We start from the raw sequence: 21,474 nt of genomic DNA on the forward strand, positions 1-21,474 counted from the left end.
CAGAGCAGGGGATACCAAGGAAGTCCAGTCCCAGTCAAATGGATCTGGTATTAAATCTTAACTCTAAAGTTCTCTGCAGGGCTAGAGTTGTAGCTCAGTGGTAGAGTGCTTGCTATGCAAGGCACTGTGTTCGATTCTCAGCACCACATATAAATAAGAGAATAAAATAAAGGTCCATCAACAACTAAAAAACATATTTTAAAAAAGTATCCCCCCCCTTTTTTTTAAAGCTCTCTGCACATTAGAAAAAAAAAATCCCTCTGCTTTTTTGGTTTTATCCTCTGTACAAGGGGAATGGGCAATCATGAAAATAAAATGGCTTAACACATAGGAAGTACCCAGCAACAGATAGCATAGTTTAGAGTTGCTGTCATCTCAGAAAAGTTCCAGGCTGATTGGGGACAGAAGGGCTGGGAGCCTTTGCCAGGATGGTAGAGGGTGAGTCCCGAACTGGTTCAGGGAGTGACTCCTTCCCGATGACCCAACCAGATCCCTGACAGTGACGGGACCAGGCATGCTACCAATGGCTTCATCTGGGTCACCCAGGGTGAAGCAAGCATGCATGTCTAGCCTGAAGAGCAGCCACCGATGATAACCCAAAAGGCATCCAGGACATGCTTATGAGTTCAGCTTCCTCCCACAGTAGTGGCCAAAGTTTAAAGAAGGAGTTTTACACTTTGGCACAGCTCACCTTGACACAGTGAACAAGTGTGTTCCATGGCTAAACCCTTTGCGGACGGGCCAGGCTTATTGCACGGTGCTCATTTCCTCAGTGCCCCTGGGTGAGTCATTGTACCTCAACTTTCTGATCTATACAGGAAGGGGGATTGACAGGGTGTTTGTACAGATACTCTACCACTGACCCATCTTTGTGGCTGTCCCAGTGGCCTTGGTCTCTGGGACTGAGACTTAGGATTGGTTGAAATGGATTGAATCTACCTGGAAAAGACAAGAGACAGTCAAATGTGCACTGTGAGAGGGCAGTGTAGGAGCCCACAGTGAACTGCTAGGTTGATGGTCCACTGGGCAGGGATTATAGGCCTCCAAGAAGAGGTTGTGGGACTAGGGTTAAGTCAAGGGGAGCACATTGGGGGTGTAAGCTCATAGTCCTTATTAGCTCCCTTCTGCATTTCTCACCTGTACAAAATGGCATGAAATTATGCACACATGGTTCAGTCTCTCCTAGATGGACACCAGAAGTCCCTTCTTATCCAGAGCCTTACCTAAGTTATTCCATAATTTTTTCCTTTCCTTTCCGTTTCTTCTTCTTTTTTTTTTTTTGTTTGTTTTGTGTTGTGGGGTGGTACTGGGGATTGAATCCAGATTTACTTGCATGCTGGGCAAATATTCTACCACTGAACTATATTCACAGTCCTTCTGTTATTTTATTTTGGGACAGGGTTTTTTCTAAATTTCCCAGTCTGGCCTGCAACTTGCAATCCCCCCTGCTTCACTCCCGAGTAGCTGGTAGCTGCACTATCACACCTGACTTCAGTTAGATATTTAACATAAAACGCTATCATACTTTATGTCTGGAATTTTGAACTCTCAGAGTGACTTTACAGACTGGAAGTAGTTAATTACCACTGTTTCTCCTTTCCAAATATGTTAATGTTCAGGTATAGGATAATGTTAGTTGAGAATACAGATGGCATTCAGTTTGGGTGGGAAAAAGTGAAGGAGCCAATCAAGTAGGAGTGTCACATACCTTCTCAAATACATTGATTAGTATCAAGTGCAGGTTTTCTGGAATGAAAACATTTGGGATCCACAAGGAGTTAGACAAGTTCAACAGCATATTTTTCTTCTTTGCTGGATTCTCTGAGCTGGATTTCTTAACAGATGTTTGCACAACAGCGTTTAGGAGTTTACCTCTTGATACTGTGTTCCCTTTTCATTCCTGTGCTTAAATAGGGATTTTGATCCTGGAATTGAATTTCTATGGAGAGTAAGTGGTTTCCCCAATCCAAATCATTCACACTGGCACGTGAGTTCCAAAACCTCCTAAAATTCCTGAGGAAATGATTAGGTAATTAGAAATGTCCTAACATGCAGACATACTTCCTTACCCCATAAGAAGAAAAATCAGCAGTGTAACCACCACAAAAATAGTGAGGTCTAAATGTCGTTCATGTCATGTTCCTGGGTTTCTATTGTATGCCTTGTATGTGTTTATTGTATGCATCATTGTCTCAAAGACTCAAGGAATAATTAAGGATATAGAAGAACATGCAGTTCTTTAAAAAAAATAAACCTCTATACCTATTCTCCTCCTCTTTTCAGCAGGCACTTAAAATTTGGTGTTCATACTTTGGGATCTTTTTCAAAGCATTTCCACTCACACTTATGAATACATTTGCCTATGTTTTTGCAAGAACGCTAATGTTTTCTTGCCATAGTGCTTCATTCATTCATTCATTCATTCAAAAATATGTGATGACCGTGAAGAAGATAAAAGGGCAAGAAAACCAGATACAGTCCTGGAGCCATCCTATGGGGAAGACAGACCTGATTCATGAACACACAGTTGCATGTGAGACCTTCACTCTGGCAGGTGCTATTCAAGAGCAGAAGAAAGAGTACTCCAGACAGGAAATAGCACGCACACAGGCCAGACAAGACACCAAGTCAGCATCATCTGATTCTCAAGTCCCATCTCACACTGACCAGAAACTGTGGGGCCGGAGGTGGGCAGCAATCTAGGCTGTAGTACACCCGTGGCAGTGGTGGTGACGGTGTGGGGGCCTAATGCCACTCCGAAGATCCTGCAACCCTGAGGACATTGAGGTCCTGGTCTGTGGAGCAGGGAGAAATGTCTAGAAGACTAGAAGTAGGATTAGTGAAGGGATTTTGAGCTTAAACTCTTCAAACCTCTCAAGGAGAGATGTGAACCTAGATCAGACTTGCTGTGGCTGGGTCTCTGTGGATGTGGCTTTGGTCTGTAACTCCAGAGTCACATGCCCCTGCCAAGACAGATGGATTTGCACTTCCACCTGCAGCAGCTCCAAGTGCCTGTGTCCCACACACTGATGAGCACTTTGTCCATCTGATGCTGAAGAAATGAAGCACTCTGGTGGATTCACTAACTTTTCCCCATGTGCTCATGAAATAGGACCTGTTACTTGTTATTGCCTTTCTGTAAAGCTTCTTTGGAATATTGTGAATGGCTTTTACCCCTTTCCCTAAAGAGTTATTCTTTTCTTATTTAATTTTACATAACTTGTCTATTTATCTCTTTTTATATATGCCACACATATTTTCCTCCACTGCATCACTTTTTTAAAAAAAATTTTTTAGTGTCTTTTCCTGTATGGAAATAAAAATTTTTAAGTAGTCAGATCTTCAAGTCTTCCCTGGTTTTGACCTTTACGATTTATGCCTTGCATAAATTTTTTTTTTTCATTTTTCATTGGCTCCCTTTTCTCCCTGCCCTATTCCTCCATGCACTGATAGGGTTTCTAGGGGTCATCTCTCAGATGAGCTACTTGCACCCACTTCCTCATATGCCCTTGCATCCCAGGACTCCCTCTTAGGAATCCAAGATTAAACAGATGCATACCACAGAATACAGTATCTGTTTTCTTAAAATGTTTTTAAAATTTTTGTATTTTTGCTTTTCACGATGTTTGTAATTTTTTTGTGAGTATAGTGCGAAGGCAGGATCTAACTTTTTTTTTCTCCTGTAAATACTCGAATACTTAATAGATATAAGAGTGAGATAATACCTTCCACCGATGGTCTGGGTGAGAAATGGACGCTATCCGGCTCTGGTGGTAGTGGGGGTGAGACCATGCACTGCGGGGTGGGGGTGCTCGTAGGGTTGCTCTGCAGGAGAGCAGTCTTCCTGCAACACAGCAGGAGCAGAAAGGCAGTTCTGCTCCTGGGCATATTCTTGGAAAACCTCTCAGTTGGAGTCCCAAGGGGACACACATGAGGATCCTTAGCAATCGTGGTAGATGCTATAGCAGAAGCAGTTAGTGCCCCCTCATTTCTCGAGTACTCAGTAGGTACCATTTTTGTGCCATTGCCTGCAGTTCTTTACCAGAGCTTTAGCTGGTGCTGAAGGCACCAGAAGAGACACTGGGGAAACTGACTGATCACACACCCTTTTCTGGCTCCCTTTCCTCTCTGCCCTACTCCTCCTTGCACTGATAGGGTTTCTAGGGGTCATCTCTCAGATGAGCTACATGCACCCACTTCCTCATATGCCCTTGCATCCCAGGGCTCCCTCTTAGGAATCCCAGATTAAACAGATGCATACCACAGAATACAGTATATCTGCTAAAAGCAATATACACTCATGTGTACACACATGTAGATGAATGCACAGCATGTGACTTGTCAACATATAACTTTACAGCAAAGAACTAGATGACAAAGGTAGGAAACAATAAGGTTTTAAAGAACATGCTACATATGTAAATAAAACATTCATATAGATGACAGTGTGCTTTTTGAGGATACATGTATAGCCAAAGATATATATTAAACTTAATAGGAAAAGAAATAGGAGGAAACTATTGGGGATGAAGTGTAAATAGCAAGCTGTGAACTGAGGTTTATTGTTTTATGGATACAGATATTTCTGTATATTGTGTGTTTGCATATAAACACGTTTTAAAATATTTAAAAAATTAATGAATTAAAAAACTATGTCCTTACTGTTATTCCATGGACAGTCAAAAGTGTTAAGCCTGCCATCCTAACGTGATCCTTAATGTATACTATGGATAGAATGTGACCTCCGCAATTCATATGCTGAAACCTAATCCCCAGCATCATGGGATTTGAAGGTGGGGTTTTGGAGGTGACTAGGTCATAAGGGTGGAGACTTATGGACTTATATCTTTATAAAAGATACTCTAGACAGCTCAGTGGCCCCTCCTACCATGTAGGGATACAACAAAAAGACAGCAGTTTATGAATCAGGAAGAGAGCTCTCACTAGTCACTAAACTGCTGGCACCTTGATCTTGGACTTTCCAGTCTCCAAAACCATGAGAAATAAACTTCTGTTATTTATAAGTTTTCCAGTCTATGCTAGTTTGTTATAACAGCCTGAACACACTAAGGCAATGTCCACCTCTGGAGAATCTTCTGTTCTGGAGGCCCAACTTGACACAGGTACTAATCATTTTAGGTCTGGATGGGGCAGCCTCTGGGCAACACACTTCTTCACCTTACTTCCTCTTGTCTACACGGCTGCTTACACAAGATTTTAGAGCTTTGGAGAGCTAGCCCTCTGTTTATCTTGCCATATTTCCTATGATGAAATTGTGGTCCTGATGCAGAAGGATGGACCTATCCCTGTGTGCCAGCTCAGGGCCGGAGATTAGGGCAGGTTCCTGAGTTTCCTGTGTGGGCTCAGATCCTGATTCTAACTGAGCAAATCTGCCTCTTAGAAGCAGTGAGGAGTTGAGCTTCCTATTACACAGGACTGTTGTGGACATTGGCAAGAATGTCCTGGTAAAAGTGTCTGCGGAACATCACACCTGCTCTTAAACAGGGCTTCCATGATGTTCTGCAGCTCCAGCTCCATACATGACCCTCTGTACCTCTTCTCATCTGTCCTTGTCCTAATAAAGATTTGCCTCAGTTTCCGTTAATCCTTGCTCTAGGTAAAGGCTTGAAGATGCCACTCAAGGCATCATCAACCAATTGTGCTGACGGGCACTGCATATTTTTCAGCACATTTTGTTCTGTATAGCTTTTTAGTTTCCTGATCCTTGAAATGGGGGATGTAACACTCTACCTTCTGTAAAGAGTAATTGTGGGATTCAAACAAAATAATTGACAGGAAAGCACATTTAAGAGTATTTCCAGAGATTAAAGAAGGCAGGCCTAACTCTGGTGACCAAAATCAGAAGCTCCGTCATCCTCAGTCAGGACCTGAATTCAGACTCTGAAGCTGTGAAATGTCCACTCACCCGCATGCCACTCCTTTTCCCATTGTTCAAATTGAAATCACACATAATATTTGCTATCTTAATAATTTTTAAGTACAATTCAGCAGTATGAAGAACACTCACATTGCTGTGCAACCATCACCACTATCCATCTCCAAAACTCATCATCTTGCATAATTGACTGTGTCCCCAATAAACATCAACATCCCATTCTCTCCTCCCCATGCCCTCCAGCAATAACTGTATTGCTTTCTGTCTCTGTGAATTCAATACTGTAGAGATCCCTTGTAAGCGGAATCATACATACAGTGTTTGTCATTTCGTGACTGCCTTAGTTCACTTAGCAAAATGTTTTCAAGATACACTCATATTATAGCATGTGTCAGAATCACCTTTCTTTTCCACATTTTACTTATCTATTTATAGTTTGATGGAATCCTGAGATGCTTCCATATTTTAACTATTTTTCATGTCTGTGGTTACCTTGAGGATGCCATTTAACATCCTAAAATTATAAACCATTAGTTTGAATTTATACTAATTTAACTTTAATAACATATACTCTGCTCCTTTATAGTTCCATCCCTATCCTTTTCAGTACCAATATCATCAAATCACATCTTTATTCTGTGTGTTCAAAAACATAAACTAATAATTGTATTAAAAATTCATTCTTCTCTTAAGTAATGTAGAAAACAAAATGTGGAGTTGTACATGATGTTACACTAATACTGTCTTTTAGGCAAATTATATTGTTAGTCTTTTAAATCGTGTAGAAAAAAATGGAGTTATAACTATTGCTAAAATAATACTAGTGTCTATAATTATGATGTATTTACCTTTACTGAGATTTTATTTTTTCATATTTCTGAGTTACAGTCTAACATCCTTTCATTTCATACTACAGAACTTCCCTAAGCAATTTTTGCTGGGCAGATCAAATAGTAATGAATTCCCTCAGTTTTTGTTTATCTGGAAATGTGTTAATTTCTTCCATATTTTAAAGACAATTTCTCTGAATATATGATTCTTGATTGGCAGGTTTTTTTTTTAAATTACTGTTTTGAGTATATCAGCATACTGCCCATTGACTTCCAAATTTTCTGATGAGAAATCTAATCTTACTGAGTATTCATTGTATGTGAGTTTATTTTTCTTTTGTTGCTTTCAAGATTCTCTCTTTCTCTTTTACTTTCAGTAATTTGATTATGATTTGTATAATTTGATGTAGATATCTCTGAATTTATCCTAGTTGAAGTTGCTGATCATCTTGGACTTGTGGTCATGTCTTTCATCAAACTTGGGAAGTTCTTGGTTGTTATTTCCTCAAATACATTATCTCCATTTCTTTTTCGGCTTTTTCCTGGACTCACACACTGTGTGTGCTGATCTGCCTGATGCTGTGCCACAGACCCCTGGGCTCTATTCACTTTTCTTCTATACTTTTTCTTTGTGTTCTTTTGATCTAATAATTTTAATTGTCCTGTCTTCAATTTCCCTGATTCTTCCTTCTACCTGCTCAAATCTATCTTGAATAACTCCAGTGAATTTTTGATCAGTTATTATTCTTTGCACAGCTAGAACATCTCTTGAGTTTTTTTAAATCTGCTTATTGATGTTTTTAGTTTGCTCATATGTAATTTTCTTCATTTACTCCTTGCCTTCCCCTATTTCTTTGAACATCTTTACGACAGTCATTTTAAAATCTTGTATAGCAGATCTTCCATCTGGTCTTTCTTAAGGAAAGTTTTCCTTTGAATGAACCACACTTTTTGGTTTCCTTGTATGCTGTGTGATATTTTTTTGGATGTTATTGGAAACTGGACATTTATTTCTAATAATGTGGTATTTCTGGAATTCAGATTCTCCTCTGCCTTTAGTCTTTGCTTTTTCTGTTTTGTCTTCTTGTTTTTGCTATTTTGATTGTCAGAGGCTTTCTCCATGCTAAGGATCAATCTGAGATGTAAACCTGAGGTCTTTTCAGGTCTTTTCTGAGCCTATGCCTCCATCTAATCATGTATGACCACTTTCTACTTTGCCCCTTATATGAAGTTGTTCTGAATGTTCTACTTTTTTAAATGACTGGGTCCTACAAGAGGAAAAAGGAAAAAATTCAGGGAGGGAAAAAGTGCTAGCCTATTAAACCTCAAGGAAGTAACTCCAGTCACAGGTGAGGGGGATTTCAAGAATTGGGGTAGGTACAACAAAGGCCACCTACCTGTTTGCATCTTTGTGATCAGAAGTGGCCATCAGTAATCAGAGCTGCTACTACATCCCTAGTAGTTATGAGTTAGAGTCTTTTTATCCCATGCTTGCTTCCCCAAGCTGTGCGCAGGTTTCTAAGTTCACCATTGTGCACTTTCAGGTTTCACGCTGCCTTTGAATTTAGGCCAGGGGATATCAAAGGAAAAAAGAATCTGAGAATCTCACTGCTGGGTTGTTCTGAGCTGGGTTCTAGCTTCTTCCTTGCTTCCTTTCTTCTCCCCTGCTGCCATGGACTCTTCACGCTGCTCAGGGAGCTGTTGACCTCATTCCAAGGGTTTGAGCTGCATTCAGTGGGAAAGACAGCTAAGCGTGTTTACTTCCTCGTCACCAGAACTGGAAACATCCATTATTTATTTTTAAAAATTCAGTAGGCAGAATACATAAAAAATTTTCATGGCACAAAAGAACAAATAATCTCCCTTACGCTGTCGTCTCCCACCTCTTAGTTCCCTTCCCTTGAGGTTAGCAATATTGTTCATTTCTAATATTATTTGTTCAAAGAAAATTTGTGCAAATGTAAACAAATACAAATATATACTTTATGTTCCCCATTGTTCATAAAAGGTAGCACATTATATACTTGTTATTTATTTTTGTTTCTTTCATCTAACAATGTATTGGAGATGAATTTATTAACATGGCAGACTTTTCTTAAGCCTTATATGGCTGTTTAGTGCTCCACTGAGTTGAAGAGTCAAGATTTATTTAGTCATTATTATGGTTTAGATAGGAGGTGTCCACCAGAAGTTCATGTATGAGACACTGCAAGAAAGTTTAGAGGTGAAATGATTGGGTTACGAGAGCCTTAACCTAATTAGTACATTAATCCCCTGAAAGGGATTAACTGGCAATAACTATAGACAGGTAGGGTGTGACTGGAGGAGGTGGGTCACTGGGGCATGCCTTTGGAGTATATATTTTGTCTGTGGTGAGGGACGTGTCTCCCTGCTTCCTGCTGCCCTGTCTCCAGCTGCTTTCCTCTGCCACACACTTTGGTCATGATCTTCTGCCTCACCTCAGGCCTTGAAGAATGAAGTCAGCCATCTGTGACCTGAGACCTCTTAAATCATGTGCTCCCAAATAAATTTTTTTCTCCTCTAAAATTTTTCTTGTCAAGTCTTTGGTCACAGTGGTGGAAAAGCTAACTAAAAAAAAAAAAACAAAAAACAAAAAACAAAAAACCAACTTCATTAAAAACAAAGCCAAAGCCACAAGGAATAATAATTGTATTCATACATTCTATTTCTAGCATAGATTCTTTTTTTTTTTTTTTTTTTTGGTGTTTACTTTTATTTTTTTATTTTTATTTTTTTTTATTGTAAACAAATGGGATACACGTTTCTCTGTACATGGGATAAAGGCATACCATTTGTGTAATCATAAATTTACATAGAGTAATGTTGTTTGATTCATTCTGTTATTTTTTCCCTTCCCCCCACCCCTCCCACCCCTCTTTACCCTCTATACAGTACTTCCTTCCTCCATACTTGCCCCCCTCCCTAACCCTAACTCTAACCCTAACACTAACCCTTCCCTCCCCCCCATTATGTGTCATCCTCCACTTATTAGCGATATCATTCGTCCTTTGGCTTTTTGAGATTGGCTTATCTCACTTAGCATGATATTCTCCAATTTCATCCATTTCCCTGCAAATGCCATAATTTTATCATTCTTTATGGCTGAGTAATATTCCATTGTATATATATACCACAGTTTCTTTATCCACTCATCAATTGAAGGGCATCTAGGTTGGTTCCACAGTCTGGCTATTGTGAATTGAGCAGCTATGAACATTGATGTGGCTGTGTCTCTGTAGTATGCTGATTTTAAGTCCTTTGGGTATAGGCCAAGGAGTGGGATAGCTGGGTCAAATGGCGGGTCCATTCCAAGTTTTCTAAGGAATCTCCACACTGCTTTACAGAGTGGCTGCACTAATTTGCAGTCCCACCAGCAAGGTATGAGTGTACCTTTCTCCCCACATCCTCGCCAACACCTGTTGTTGATCGTATTCTTGATAATCGCCATTCTAATTGGGGTGAGATGGAATCTTAGGGTGGTTTTGATTTGCATTTCTCTTATTACTAGAGATGTTGAACATTTTTCCATATGTTTGTTGATTGCTTGTAGATCTTCTTCTGTGAAGTGTCTATTCATTTCCTTAGCCCATTTGTCGACTGGATTATTTGAATTCTTGGAGTAAAGTTTTTTGAGTTCTTTATAGATTCTGGAGATTAGTGCTCTATCTGAAGTATGATTGGCAAAGATATTCTCCCACTCTGTAGGCTCTTTCTTCACATTGCTGATAGTTTCCTTTGCTGAGAGAAAGCTTTTAAGTTTGAATCTATCCCAGTGGTTGATTCTAGCTTTTATTTCTTGTGCTATGGCAGTCCTGTTAAGGAAGTCTGATCCTAGACCAACAAGGTGAAGATTTGGACCTACTTTTTCTTCTATAATCTGCAGGGTCTCTGGTCTGATTCCGAGGTCCTTAATCCATTTTGAGTTTAGTTTCGTGCATGGTGAGAGATATGGGTTTAGTTTCATTCTGTTGCATATGGATTTCCAATTCTCCCAGCACCATTTGTTGAAGAAGCTATCTTTTCTCCATTGCATATTTTTGGCACCTTTGTCTAGTATGAGAAAATTGTATTTATTTGGGTTTGTGTCCGTGTCCTCTATTCTGTACCATTGATCTACCTTTCTATTTTGGTACCAATACCATGCGTTTTTGTTACTATTGCTTTGTAGTAGAGTTGAAGATCTGGTATTGCAATACCCCCTGTTTCACTCTTCCTGCTAAGGATTGCTTTAGCTATTTGGGTTTCTTATTCTTCCAGATGAATTTCATAATTGCTTGCTCTATTTCTGTAAGGTACACAATTGGGATTTTAATTGGAATTGCATTGAATTTGTATAGCACTTTAGGTAGTATGGCCATTTTGACAATATTAATTCTTCCTATCCAAGAACATGGAAGATCTTTCCATCTTCTAAGGTGTTCTTTAATTTCTTTCTTTAGTGTTGTATAGTTCTCATTGTAGAGGTCTTTCACCTCTTTTGTGAGATTGATTCCCAAGTATTTTATTTTTTTCGAGGCTATTGTGAATGGGGTAGTTTTCCTAACTTCTCTTTCTGAAGATTCATCACTTATGTATAAAAATGCGTTGGATTTATGGGCATTGATCTTGTAACCTGCTACTTTACTGAATTCACTTATGAGTTCTAAGAGTTTTCTGGTGGAATTTCCAGGTTCCTCTAAAGATATAATCATGTCATCAGCGAACAGGGATAGTTTGAGTTCTTCTTTCCCAATTCGTATCCCTTTAATCTCTTTGGTTTGTCTAATTGCTCTGGCCAGAGTCTCAAGAACGATGTTGAATAGAAGTGGTGAAAGAGGGCATCCCTGCCTTGTTCCAATTTTTAGGGGGAATGCTTTCAGTTTTTCACCATTTAGAATGATATTAGCCCTGGGCTTAGCATAAATGGCCTTTACAATGTTAAGGAATGTTCCCACTATCCCTATTTTTTCTAGTGTTTTGAGCATGAAGGGGTGCTGTATTTTATCAAATGCTTTTTCTGCATCTATTGAAATAATCATGTGATTCTTGACTTTAAGTCTATTAATGTGGTGAATTACGTTTATTGATTTCCTGATGTTGAACCAACCTTGCATCCCTGGGATGAAACCAACTTGATCATGGTGCACTATCTTTTTAATATGTTTTTGTATGAGATTTGCTAAAATTTTGTTGAGAATTTTTGCATCGATGTTCATTAAGGATATTGGTCTGAAATTTTCTTTCCTTGATGAGTCTCTGTCCGGTTTAGGTATCAGGGTGATATTGACTTCATAGAATGAGTTTGGGAGGGTTCCCTCCTCTTCTATTTTATGGAATACTTTGAGAAGTATTGGAATGAGCTCTTCTTTAAAGGTTTTGTAGAACTCGGCTGAGTACCCATCTGGTCCCGGACTTTTCTTTGTTGGTAGGCTTTTGATGACTTCTTCTATTTCAGTACTTGAAATTGGTCTATTTAAATTGTTTATGTCCTCCTCGTTCAGTTTAGGCAATTCATATGTCTCTAGAAACCTGTTGATGTCTTCGAAATTTTCTATTTTGTTGGAGTATAGATTTTCAAAATAGCTTCTAATTATGTTTTGTATTTCAATCCTGTCTGTTGTGATATTTCCTTGTTCATTCCGAATTTTAGTGATTTGGGTTTTCTCTCGTCTTCTCTTTGTTAGTGTGGCTAAAGGTTTATCAATTTTGTTTATTTTTTCGAAGAACCAACTACTTATTTTGTCAATTTTTTGTATTGTTTCTTTTGTTTCAATTTCATTGATTTCAGCTCTGAGTTTAACTATTTCCTGTCTTCTACTACTTTTGGTGCTGGTCTGTTCTTCTTTTTCTAGGGCTTTGAGCTGTAGTGTTAGGTCGTTTATTTGTTGAGTTTTACTTCTTTTATTAAATGCGCTCCATGAAATAAATTTCCATCTAAGTACTGCTTTCATAGTGTCCCAGAGATTTTGATATGATGTTTCTTTGTTCTCATTTACCTCTAAGAATTTTTTAATTTCCTTCCTAATATCTTCTGTTATCCATTCATCATATAATAGCATATTGTTTAATCTCCAGATGTTGGAATAGTTTCTGTGTTTTGCTCTTTCATTTATTTCTAACTTCAATCCATTGTGATCTGATAGAATACATGCTAGTGTCTCTATCTTCTTGTATTTGCTAACATTAGCTTTGTGGCATAATATATGGTCTATTTTAGAGAAGGATCCATGTGCTGCTGAGAAGAAACTGTATTCGCTCTTGGTTGGATGGTATATTCTATAAATGTCAGTTAAGTCTAAATTATTGATTGTGTTATTGAGATCTATGGTTTCTTTGTTCAATTTTTGTCTGGAAGATCTGTCCAGTGGTGAGAGAGGTGTGTTAAAATCACCTAGTATTATTGTGTTATGGTCTATTTGGTTTCTGAAATTGAGAAGGATTTGTTTGACATACATGGATGAGCCACTGTTTGGGGCATAGATGTTTATGATTGTTATATCTTGCTGATTTATGCTTCCCTTAAGCAGTATGAAATGACCTTCTTTATCCCTTCTGACTAACTTTGGCTTGAAGTCCACATTATCGGAAATGAGGATGGATACTCCAGCTTTTTTGCTGAGTCCATGTGCATGGTATGTTTTTCCCCATCCTTTCACCTTTAGTCTATGGGTATCTTTTTCTATGAGGTGAGTCTCTTGCAGGCAACATATTGTTGGATCTTTCTTTTTAATCCAATCTGCCAGTCTATGTCTTTTGATTGATGAATTCAGGCCATTAACATTCAGGGTTATTATAGAGATATGATTTGGTTTCCCGGTCATTTGGTTCATTTTTAAAATTTTATTTATTTATTTGATTGACACAACTTGTTTCCTCCTTTATTTGACAATTCCTTTAGGATAATTCCTCCCTTTGCTGATTTGTTTCTTTGTTTTTCATCTCTTCCTCATGGAATATTTTGCTGAGAATGTTCTGTAATGCTGGCTTTCTTTTTGTAAATTCTTTTAGCTTTTGTTTATCATGGAAGGATTTTATTTCATCGTCAAATTTGAAAGTAAGTTTTGCTGGGTATAAGATTCTTGGTTGGCATCCATTTTCTTTCAGGGCTTGAAAAATTTTGTTCCAGGCCCTTCTAGCTTTTAGGGTCTGGATTGAAAAATCTGCTGCTATCCGTATTGGTTTCCCCCTGAATGTAATTTGGTTCTTTTCTCTCACGGCCTTTAAAAATCTGTCTTTATTTTGTATGTTCGGTATTTTCATTATAATGTGCCTTGGTGTGGGTCTGTTGTAATTTTGTGTATTTGGAGTTCTATAAGCCTCTTGAACTTGATTTTCCATTTCATTCTTCAGATTTGGGAAATTTTCTGATATTATTTCATTGAATAGGTTGTTCATTCCTTTGGCTTGTTTCTCTAGGCCTTCCTCAATCCCAAAAATTCTTAAATTTGGCCTTTTCATGATATCCCATAGTTCTTGTAGATTCTGTTCATGATTTCTTACCATCTTCTCTGTTTGTTCAACTTTGTTTTCAAGGTTAAATATTTTGTCTTCAATGTCTGAGGTTCTGTCTTCCAGGTGTTCTATCCTATTGGATATGCTTTCTATGGAGTTCTTAATTTGGTTTATTGTTTCCTTCATGTCAAGGATTTCTGTTTGTTTTTTTTTCAATATCTCTAACTCTTTATTGAAATGATCTTTTGCTTCCTGTATTTGCTCTTTTAACTGTGGATTGGTGTGATCAATCAATGCTTGCATTTGCTCTTTCATCTCATCATTCAGTGCGTGCATTTGCTCTTTTATCTCATCGTTTGCTTCTCTGATCATTTTAATTATGTACATTCTGAACTCCTTTTCTGTCATTTCTTCTGCCATGCTGTCACTGGGTTTTACTGATGTAACATCTAGATTTGTTTGCAGCATTTTCTTTCCTTGATTTCTCATATTGTTCAGGTATCAGAGGACCGCTGAGATATTGCAGATTTCCTCTATTGACTTACAATGTCCCTGAAGATTTCTATATATATCCCCCCTTAGCCTTCAGTAGGCTGAAGTCTTGGAGGAAGTTGATAATGCGGTGCTCCACAAGGAAGCTGCCTCTCTAGGAGTGGTGGCCTTCAGGTGGGGTATAATCCCTGCTAGTGGGCAGAGGTGCCTCCACTTGTTGACCAATGGTCTTCCAAAGGGGACCTAGGCTGTGGGCTGAGGCAAGGCCTGTTTCGGCCTGAGTCTCTGGTTTTACCGTCCTTGTGGGGAAACCTCACCCAGCAGGGAAGACTCACCCGGTGTGGAGGTCTCACTGGTCAGTTCCCTCCTAGAGGTTCCCCTCAATTTACAGCTACCGCCTGGTCTGGGCTGCCTTCCTCTGCAAAGTTCCCAGGGGCCCGGCCCTACCTCCTGGGCCTGGGAGCCTCACCCTTTGCAGATGACTCTCCTTAGGCTGCCCTTCCTCAGAGAATCTGCCCGCAGGCCTGGAACCTTCGCTCCGCCGTAAGCCTGTCTCTGTGCGGCTCTTCCACCAAGAAGCCTCCTAGATCCTGGGACCCTGCTCTGCACCTAATCGCCTGGCTATGCGGCCCCTCCTCTGAGCAGCCACCTGGGGCCCTGTACAATCGCTCTGAATCCCAGAGACCCGCCACACGCCTCTTCCTCCAGACAGCCACCCAGTATTCCGGTGGGGTCACTAGGAGTCCAAGAAACTTACTGCGTGCCTCCACCTCCACCAACCACCCGTAGCCCTGGGCAATCAATCACTCCAAGTCGAAGTGACTCTCCCTGTTCCTCCTCCTTCTCCAGATAACCCCCGGGGTGTTCAGGAGTGGTCACTCTGAGTGGCTCTGAGTCCACGTGACCCGCAGCACGGGTCCTCTGGGCAACCGCCCGGAGCTCTGGTGCGGCCACTCAAGACCAAGCGTCCCACCACGCTTCTCCTCCAGGCAGCCCCCCTGTGTTCAGGAGCTGTCACTTTAAGACCAAACAACTCACCACTCGCCTTCTCCTCTGAGCAGCCGCCTGGAGCGCTAATGCAGTCACTGCGAGTCCAAAGGACCCGCCGCGCTCCTCCTCCTCCTCCTTCTACTCCTCTGGGCAGGCCCCGGGGTTCAGAAGTGTTCTGAGTCCAAACAGCTCGCCACGCAGCCCCTTCTCTGGCAACCGCCTGTAGCTCTGGTGTAGTCACCCCGAATCCAAGCGGCCGCGCTCCTCTTCCTCGTCCTCATCCTCAGGGCAGGCCCCGGTGTTCAGAAGCGTCATTCTGAGTCCAAACAGCTCGCCGCGCGGCTTCTCCTCTGGCAACCGCCTGTAGCTCTGGTGCAGTCACTCCAAATCCAAGTGGCCACGCTCCTCCTCCTCCTCCTCAGGGCAGGCCCCGGTGTCCTGAGTCCACACAGCTCTCCTCGCCACTCCTCCCCTGGGCAGCCGCCGGAGCCCCAGTGGTTGCTCCGAGTCCCAGCGCTGTGTCGAGCGGCCTCCTTTACGGTGCTCCCAGCTGTCCGAGTTCACTGCTCCAGCGGGGGGAGGGGCGTCTCGCCGGCAGTTCTACTTCACAAAGTTTCCTGCGTTCCGGGACCACTGTCCCATCTGGGATGCCTCCCCAGGGGGTGAGAGTCACCCGGCTGCTTTGAGTTGGTCCCAAGCGTCTCAATATCTCCTCTTTTGAATCCTGAGTCCTGGAGCAACATGAAATGCAGCCACCCTCTAGGCCGCCATCTTGAAAAGCCTAGCATAGATTCTTTCAAGTGGTATGGTTTAGTGAAAAAATATGTGCATTTGTAATTGTTGCAGATAATGTCAAAATTTCCCAAGAGTTCATATCAAGTTGTATCCCCTCTTCCTGTCAGTCTCCTGTTTCCCCTATCACTCTCAACACAGCATGCTATTACATTTTTAATCTAAAAATAGTGGAGTATTATTGTATTTATAAAAGTTATTTTTAATGGGCACAAAACACATTCAAATGCTGGGCACGGTGGCACATGCCTGTATTCCCAGTGGTGTGGGAGGCTAAGACAGGAGGATCGCAAGTTCAAAGCCAGCCTCAGCAACGGCGAGGTACTAAGCAACTATATAAAATACAAAAAAATAGGGCTGGGGATGTGTCTCAGTCATCATGTGCCCTTGAGTTCAATCCCTAGTACCAAAAAAAAAAAAAAAAAAAAAAAAAAAAAAAGAAATAAAGAAAGAAAAGAAAAGAAAGAATACGAAAAGAAAATATTACACTTATAACAACAATTACATTTTATAAAGTGAATTCCTGTGGAAAAATCATCTGGATCAAATATGAAAAAACTTCCAACTCACCAAAAGGCTCTGTCTCTCCTGGGATCAATCCTCTCAAAGGTAGCTGCTCTTCTGGCCACCTGCTGCTGAGTATATGTAAGTAGAACCATAATGCCATACTGTTTGGCTGTGGGACATCTGTTTTTCCCCTATTGATTCTATGTCTCAGAGATTTATCCAAGTTGTCACATATAGCAATATCTTCTTACCATTGTTGTTCTTCTTCATGTAAATACATGAAATAATTATTCTACTTTTGATGGGTGTCTGGAATATGTCTAGGTTCTGGCCACTATGAAAGAATTTGCTATGTACATTTGTGTCCACATCTTTTTTAATTTATTGGTTCTTTTTAGTTCTATATGACAACAAAATCCATTCTGATATAATTATACAAGCATGGAATATATCTTACTCTAGTTAGAGTCCCATTCTTATGAATGCACATGCTGGTGGTATTCACTGTGTTGTTTTCATGTATGTACATGGGAAAACTATGTCAGAGTCATTCCATTGTCTTTCTTTTGCTTATTCCCCTACCTTCCCTCCACTCCCCATTGTCGAATCAACTGCACTTCTATTCTTCCCCTAACCTGCCCCCTTGTTGTGGGTTAGCTTCCATCTATCAGAGAAAACATTTGACCTTTGATTTTCTTGAGATTTATTTACTTCACATAGCATAATAGTCTCTAGATCCATTTATTTGCTGGCAAATGTTGTAAGTTCATTCTCCATTATATATATAAATATATGTGTATATATATACACACACATACATATACATATATATATATACATTGTGTGTGTATATATATGTGTGTGTATATATATATACATATATATATACATATATATATATACACACACACACATACATTTTCTTTATCCATTCATCTGTTGAATGGCACCTAGGTTGGTTCCATAGCTTAGCTATTGTGAATTGAACTCCTTTAAACACTGATGTAGCTGAGTCACTATAGTATGCTGATTTTAACTCCTTTAGATATATACCGAGGAGTGGAATAACTGGGTCAAATGGTGGTTCCATTCCAAGTTTCCTGAAGAATCTCCATACTGCTTTCAGAGTGGTTGCTCCAATTTTCAGTCCCACCAGCAATGTACGAGTGTGCTTTTTCTCCCACATCCTCACCAACATTCATTGCTATTTGTATTCTTGATAATTGCCATTCTGACTGGAGTGAGATGAAATCTCAGTGTAGTTTTAATTTGCATTTCTCTAATTGCTAGAACTCTTGAACATTCATTCATATGTTTGTTCACCAATCATATTTCTTCTTCTATGAGTTGTCAATAAGGAGAAAAAAGAAAATCTACAATATAACAGTCATATAGTAATGAAACCTCCCAGAGTTCAGTAGCCTGATGCATGAGAGGTACCTGACAATGAGCTTCGAGCCTCCAGCAGGCATCTCAGGATGGGTTTTGCCCCACCTAAAGATCGGAGCTACGGCTTCCAGGATTATTCAAGATGGCCGCTCTGGCTTCGAAATGTGTTGGCAAATAGGGAGCTGCAGCTCAGGGTGTGGCCGTAGTCAGCAGGAGGTCCTGCAGGCGGGATGCAGTTGGTCAGGCAGGGGTCCTGGGGATAGGGTGTGTTTGGTGTGGTTGTGGGATCCTGGAGGCCAGGTGCAATCAGTCGGTCTGGGGTCCCGGTGATAGGGCACAGTCAGTTGGTCTGGGGGTCCTGGTGGCAGGGAGCAGTCAGTCGATGTGAGGGCCCCAGAGGCAGGGAGTGATTGGTCGGGCTGAGGGATACTGGAGATGGGGCTCAGTCAGTCCTGCCAGGTGTCCTAGGGGGCCTGGCTGTTCTCTCAAAATGGTGGCAGCCACATGTAATCAAACCTGCAGGTACTGTAACAGTGAACTTCCAGGCAACAGCAGGCAGCTGGTGCTCCACTGGTGGTCAGCGATCAGTTTGCTAACTATTGTTGGACTATCGAGAGGTGAACCTCATGCGTTGGGTGATGGATAGGTGTAAGGCAGGCGATGGATAGGCAAGAGGCAGGCAAATGGCGGATGAAGATGCCTGAGAGTGAGCAATCAGCACTCAAAAAATGTGTGGATATGCTGGCAGACTGCAGGTGATCACAGCAGACAAATGGGGTAAACAGCAGGGGATCAATAAGCAGCAAAAACTGCCTCACCAAGAAACAGATATCCTCTGCTTGAAACCGGAGTTACAGAGCAACAAAGAACGCAGCCTCCCTCTAGTCCGCCATCTTGGATTACTCATTCCTTCCATGAGTTGTCTGTTCAGTTCCTTTGCCTATTTATTGATTGGGTTATTTGTTTTTGGCAGGGGAGGGTGGATAAATTTTTTGAATTCTTTATATATCCTGGAAATTAAGGCTCTATCTGAGGTGCAGGTGGCAAAGATTTTCTCCCATTCTGTAGGTTCTCTCTTCATGCTCTTAATTGTTTCCTTTGCTGTGAAGAAGCTTTTTAGTTCAATGCCATTCCATTTATTGATTTTACCTCTTGTGTTTTAGTGGTCTTATTCAACAAAATAGAAATCAATAAATATAATTCACCACATCAATAGTTTCTGAGTCAATATTTTGTAGGGTTGGGTTTATTTTCTTCCTAGTATGTGCAGTGTTTCTTTTTTAACATCTAGGTTTTTAATCTACTTTGAGCTGAGTTTTGCACAGGGTGAGAGAGAGGGGTTCAGTTTCATTCTGCTACATATGGATTTCCAGTTTTCCCAGCACCATTTGTTGAAGAGGCTATCTTTTCTCCTATGTATGTTTTGGTGGCTTTGTCTTGTATGAAGTGATTGTATTTTGGGGTGTGTCTTCTATTCGGTTCCATTGGTCTTCTTGCCTGTTTTGGTGCCAATACCATGTTGTTTTTGTTACTATAGCTCTGTAGTAAAACTTAAGATTTGGTATTGCAATGCCCCCTGCTTTGCTTTTCCGGCTAAGGATTGCTTTGGTTATTCTGGGCCTCTTGTTTTCCAGATAAATTTCTTGAGTGTTTTTTCTGTTTTCATGAAAAATGTCATTGGAATTTTGATGCGAATTGCATTAAATCTGTAAAGTGCTTTTGGTAATATGACCATTTTGGCAATATTAAATCTGCCTCTCCAAGAAAATGAGCAGTCTTTCCATCTTCTAAGGTCTTCCTCAACTTCTTTATTTAGCGTTTGGTAATTTTCATTGTAGAGGTCTTTCACCCTTTTGTTAGATTGATTCCCAAGTATTTCATTTCTTTTGAGGCTATTGTTGAATGGGTTGGTTTTCCTAATTTCTCATTGATCTGATCATCATTGGAGTATAGGAACCCAATTGATTTATGAGTGTTAATTTTGTTTCCTGCTACTTTGCTGAATTCATTTTTGAGTTCTAGAAGTTTTCTGGTGGAGTTTTTTGGGTCTTCTAAATATAAGAATATGTTGTTGGCAAATGGGGCAATTTGAGCTCTTCTTTTTCTAATCACATTCATTTTATTTAATTCTTTATCTAATTGCTCTGGCTAGAGATTCGAGGACAATGTTGAAGAGAAGTGGTAAAAGAGGGCATCCCTGTCCTGTTACAGTTTTTAGAGAGAATGCTTTCAGTTTTCTCCATTGAGAATGATGTTGTCATTGGGTTTGTCACTTATAGCTTTTACAGTGTAGAGGTATAATCCTTTTATTACTATTTTTTCTAGGGTTTTAAACATGCATGGATGCTGTGTTTTCTCAAATGCCTTTTCTGCATCTATTGAGATAATCATGTGATTCTTGTCTTTAAGTCTATTTTTGTGATGAATTACATTTATTGATTTCCATTTTGTTGAACCGAACTTGCATCCCTAGAAGGAACTCCACTTGATCATGGTGCATTATCTTTTTAATGTGTCTTTGTATGCAATTTGCTGGTATTTTATTAAGAAATTTTGCATCTATGTTCATCAAGGACATTGGTCTGAAGTTTTCTTTCCTTGATGTGTCTTTGTCTGGTTGGTATCAGGGTGGTACTATCTTCATAGAATGAGTTTAAAAGGGTTTCCTCCTTCTATACTTCATGGAATAATTTGAGGAGTATTGGTATTATTTCTTCTTTAATGATTTGGTAGACTCAACTTAGAATCTATCTCTGGTCCTTGGCTTTTCTTTATTGGTAGGCTTTTGATGACTTCTTCAACCTCATTACTTGAAATTGATTTGTTTAAATTTTCTTATCTTCCTGGTTCAATTTGGCTAGGTCATATGTCTCTAGGAATTTGTTGATGTCTTCAAGATTTTCTAATTTATTGGAGTATAGATTTTCAAAGTAGTTTTTGATGATTCTCTGCATTGCAGTAGTGTCTGTAGTGTTATTTCCATTTTCATCATGAATTTTAGTAATTTGCATTTTTTTCTCTCTTTCTCTTGTTTAGCCTGACTAAGGGTTTATCGATTTTATTTATTTTTTCAAAGTACCAACTTTTGGATTTGTTGGGTTTTAAAATTATTTTTTTAAATCTCGA

At 40.0% G+C, this 21,474-nt stretch overlaps 1 protein-coding gene across 2 annotated transcripts in view; it reads left to right on the top strand.

Moving 5' to 3' along the window:
• Positions 1–645: 645 nt before the first annotated feature.
• The window catches only part of LOC306642800 (serine/threonine-protein kinase MRCK alpha-like), a 78,811-nt gene continuing 57,982 nt past the window's right edge, over positions 646–21,474 (top strand). For both annotated transcript variants that reach the window (XM_079108610.1, XM_079108609.1), the window contains exon 1: positions 646–782. In XM_079108610.1, coding sequence (XP_078964736.1) covers positions 718–782 — 65 coding nt within the window. In that variant the 5' untranslated portion in view covers positions 646–717. The remainder of the gene's footprint in view (positions 783–21,474) is intronic.

Source organism: Sciurus vulgaris, assembly GCF_902686455.1.
Source record: "Sciurus vulgaris genome assembly, chromosome: 13".
Lineage (NCBI taxonomy): Eukaryota > Metazoa > Chordata > Mammalia > Rodentia > Sciuridae > Sciurus > Sciurus vulgaris.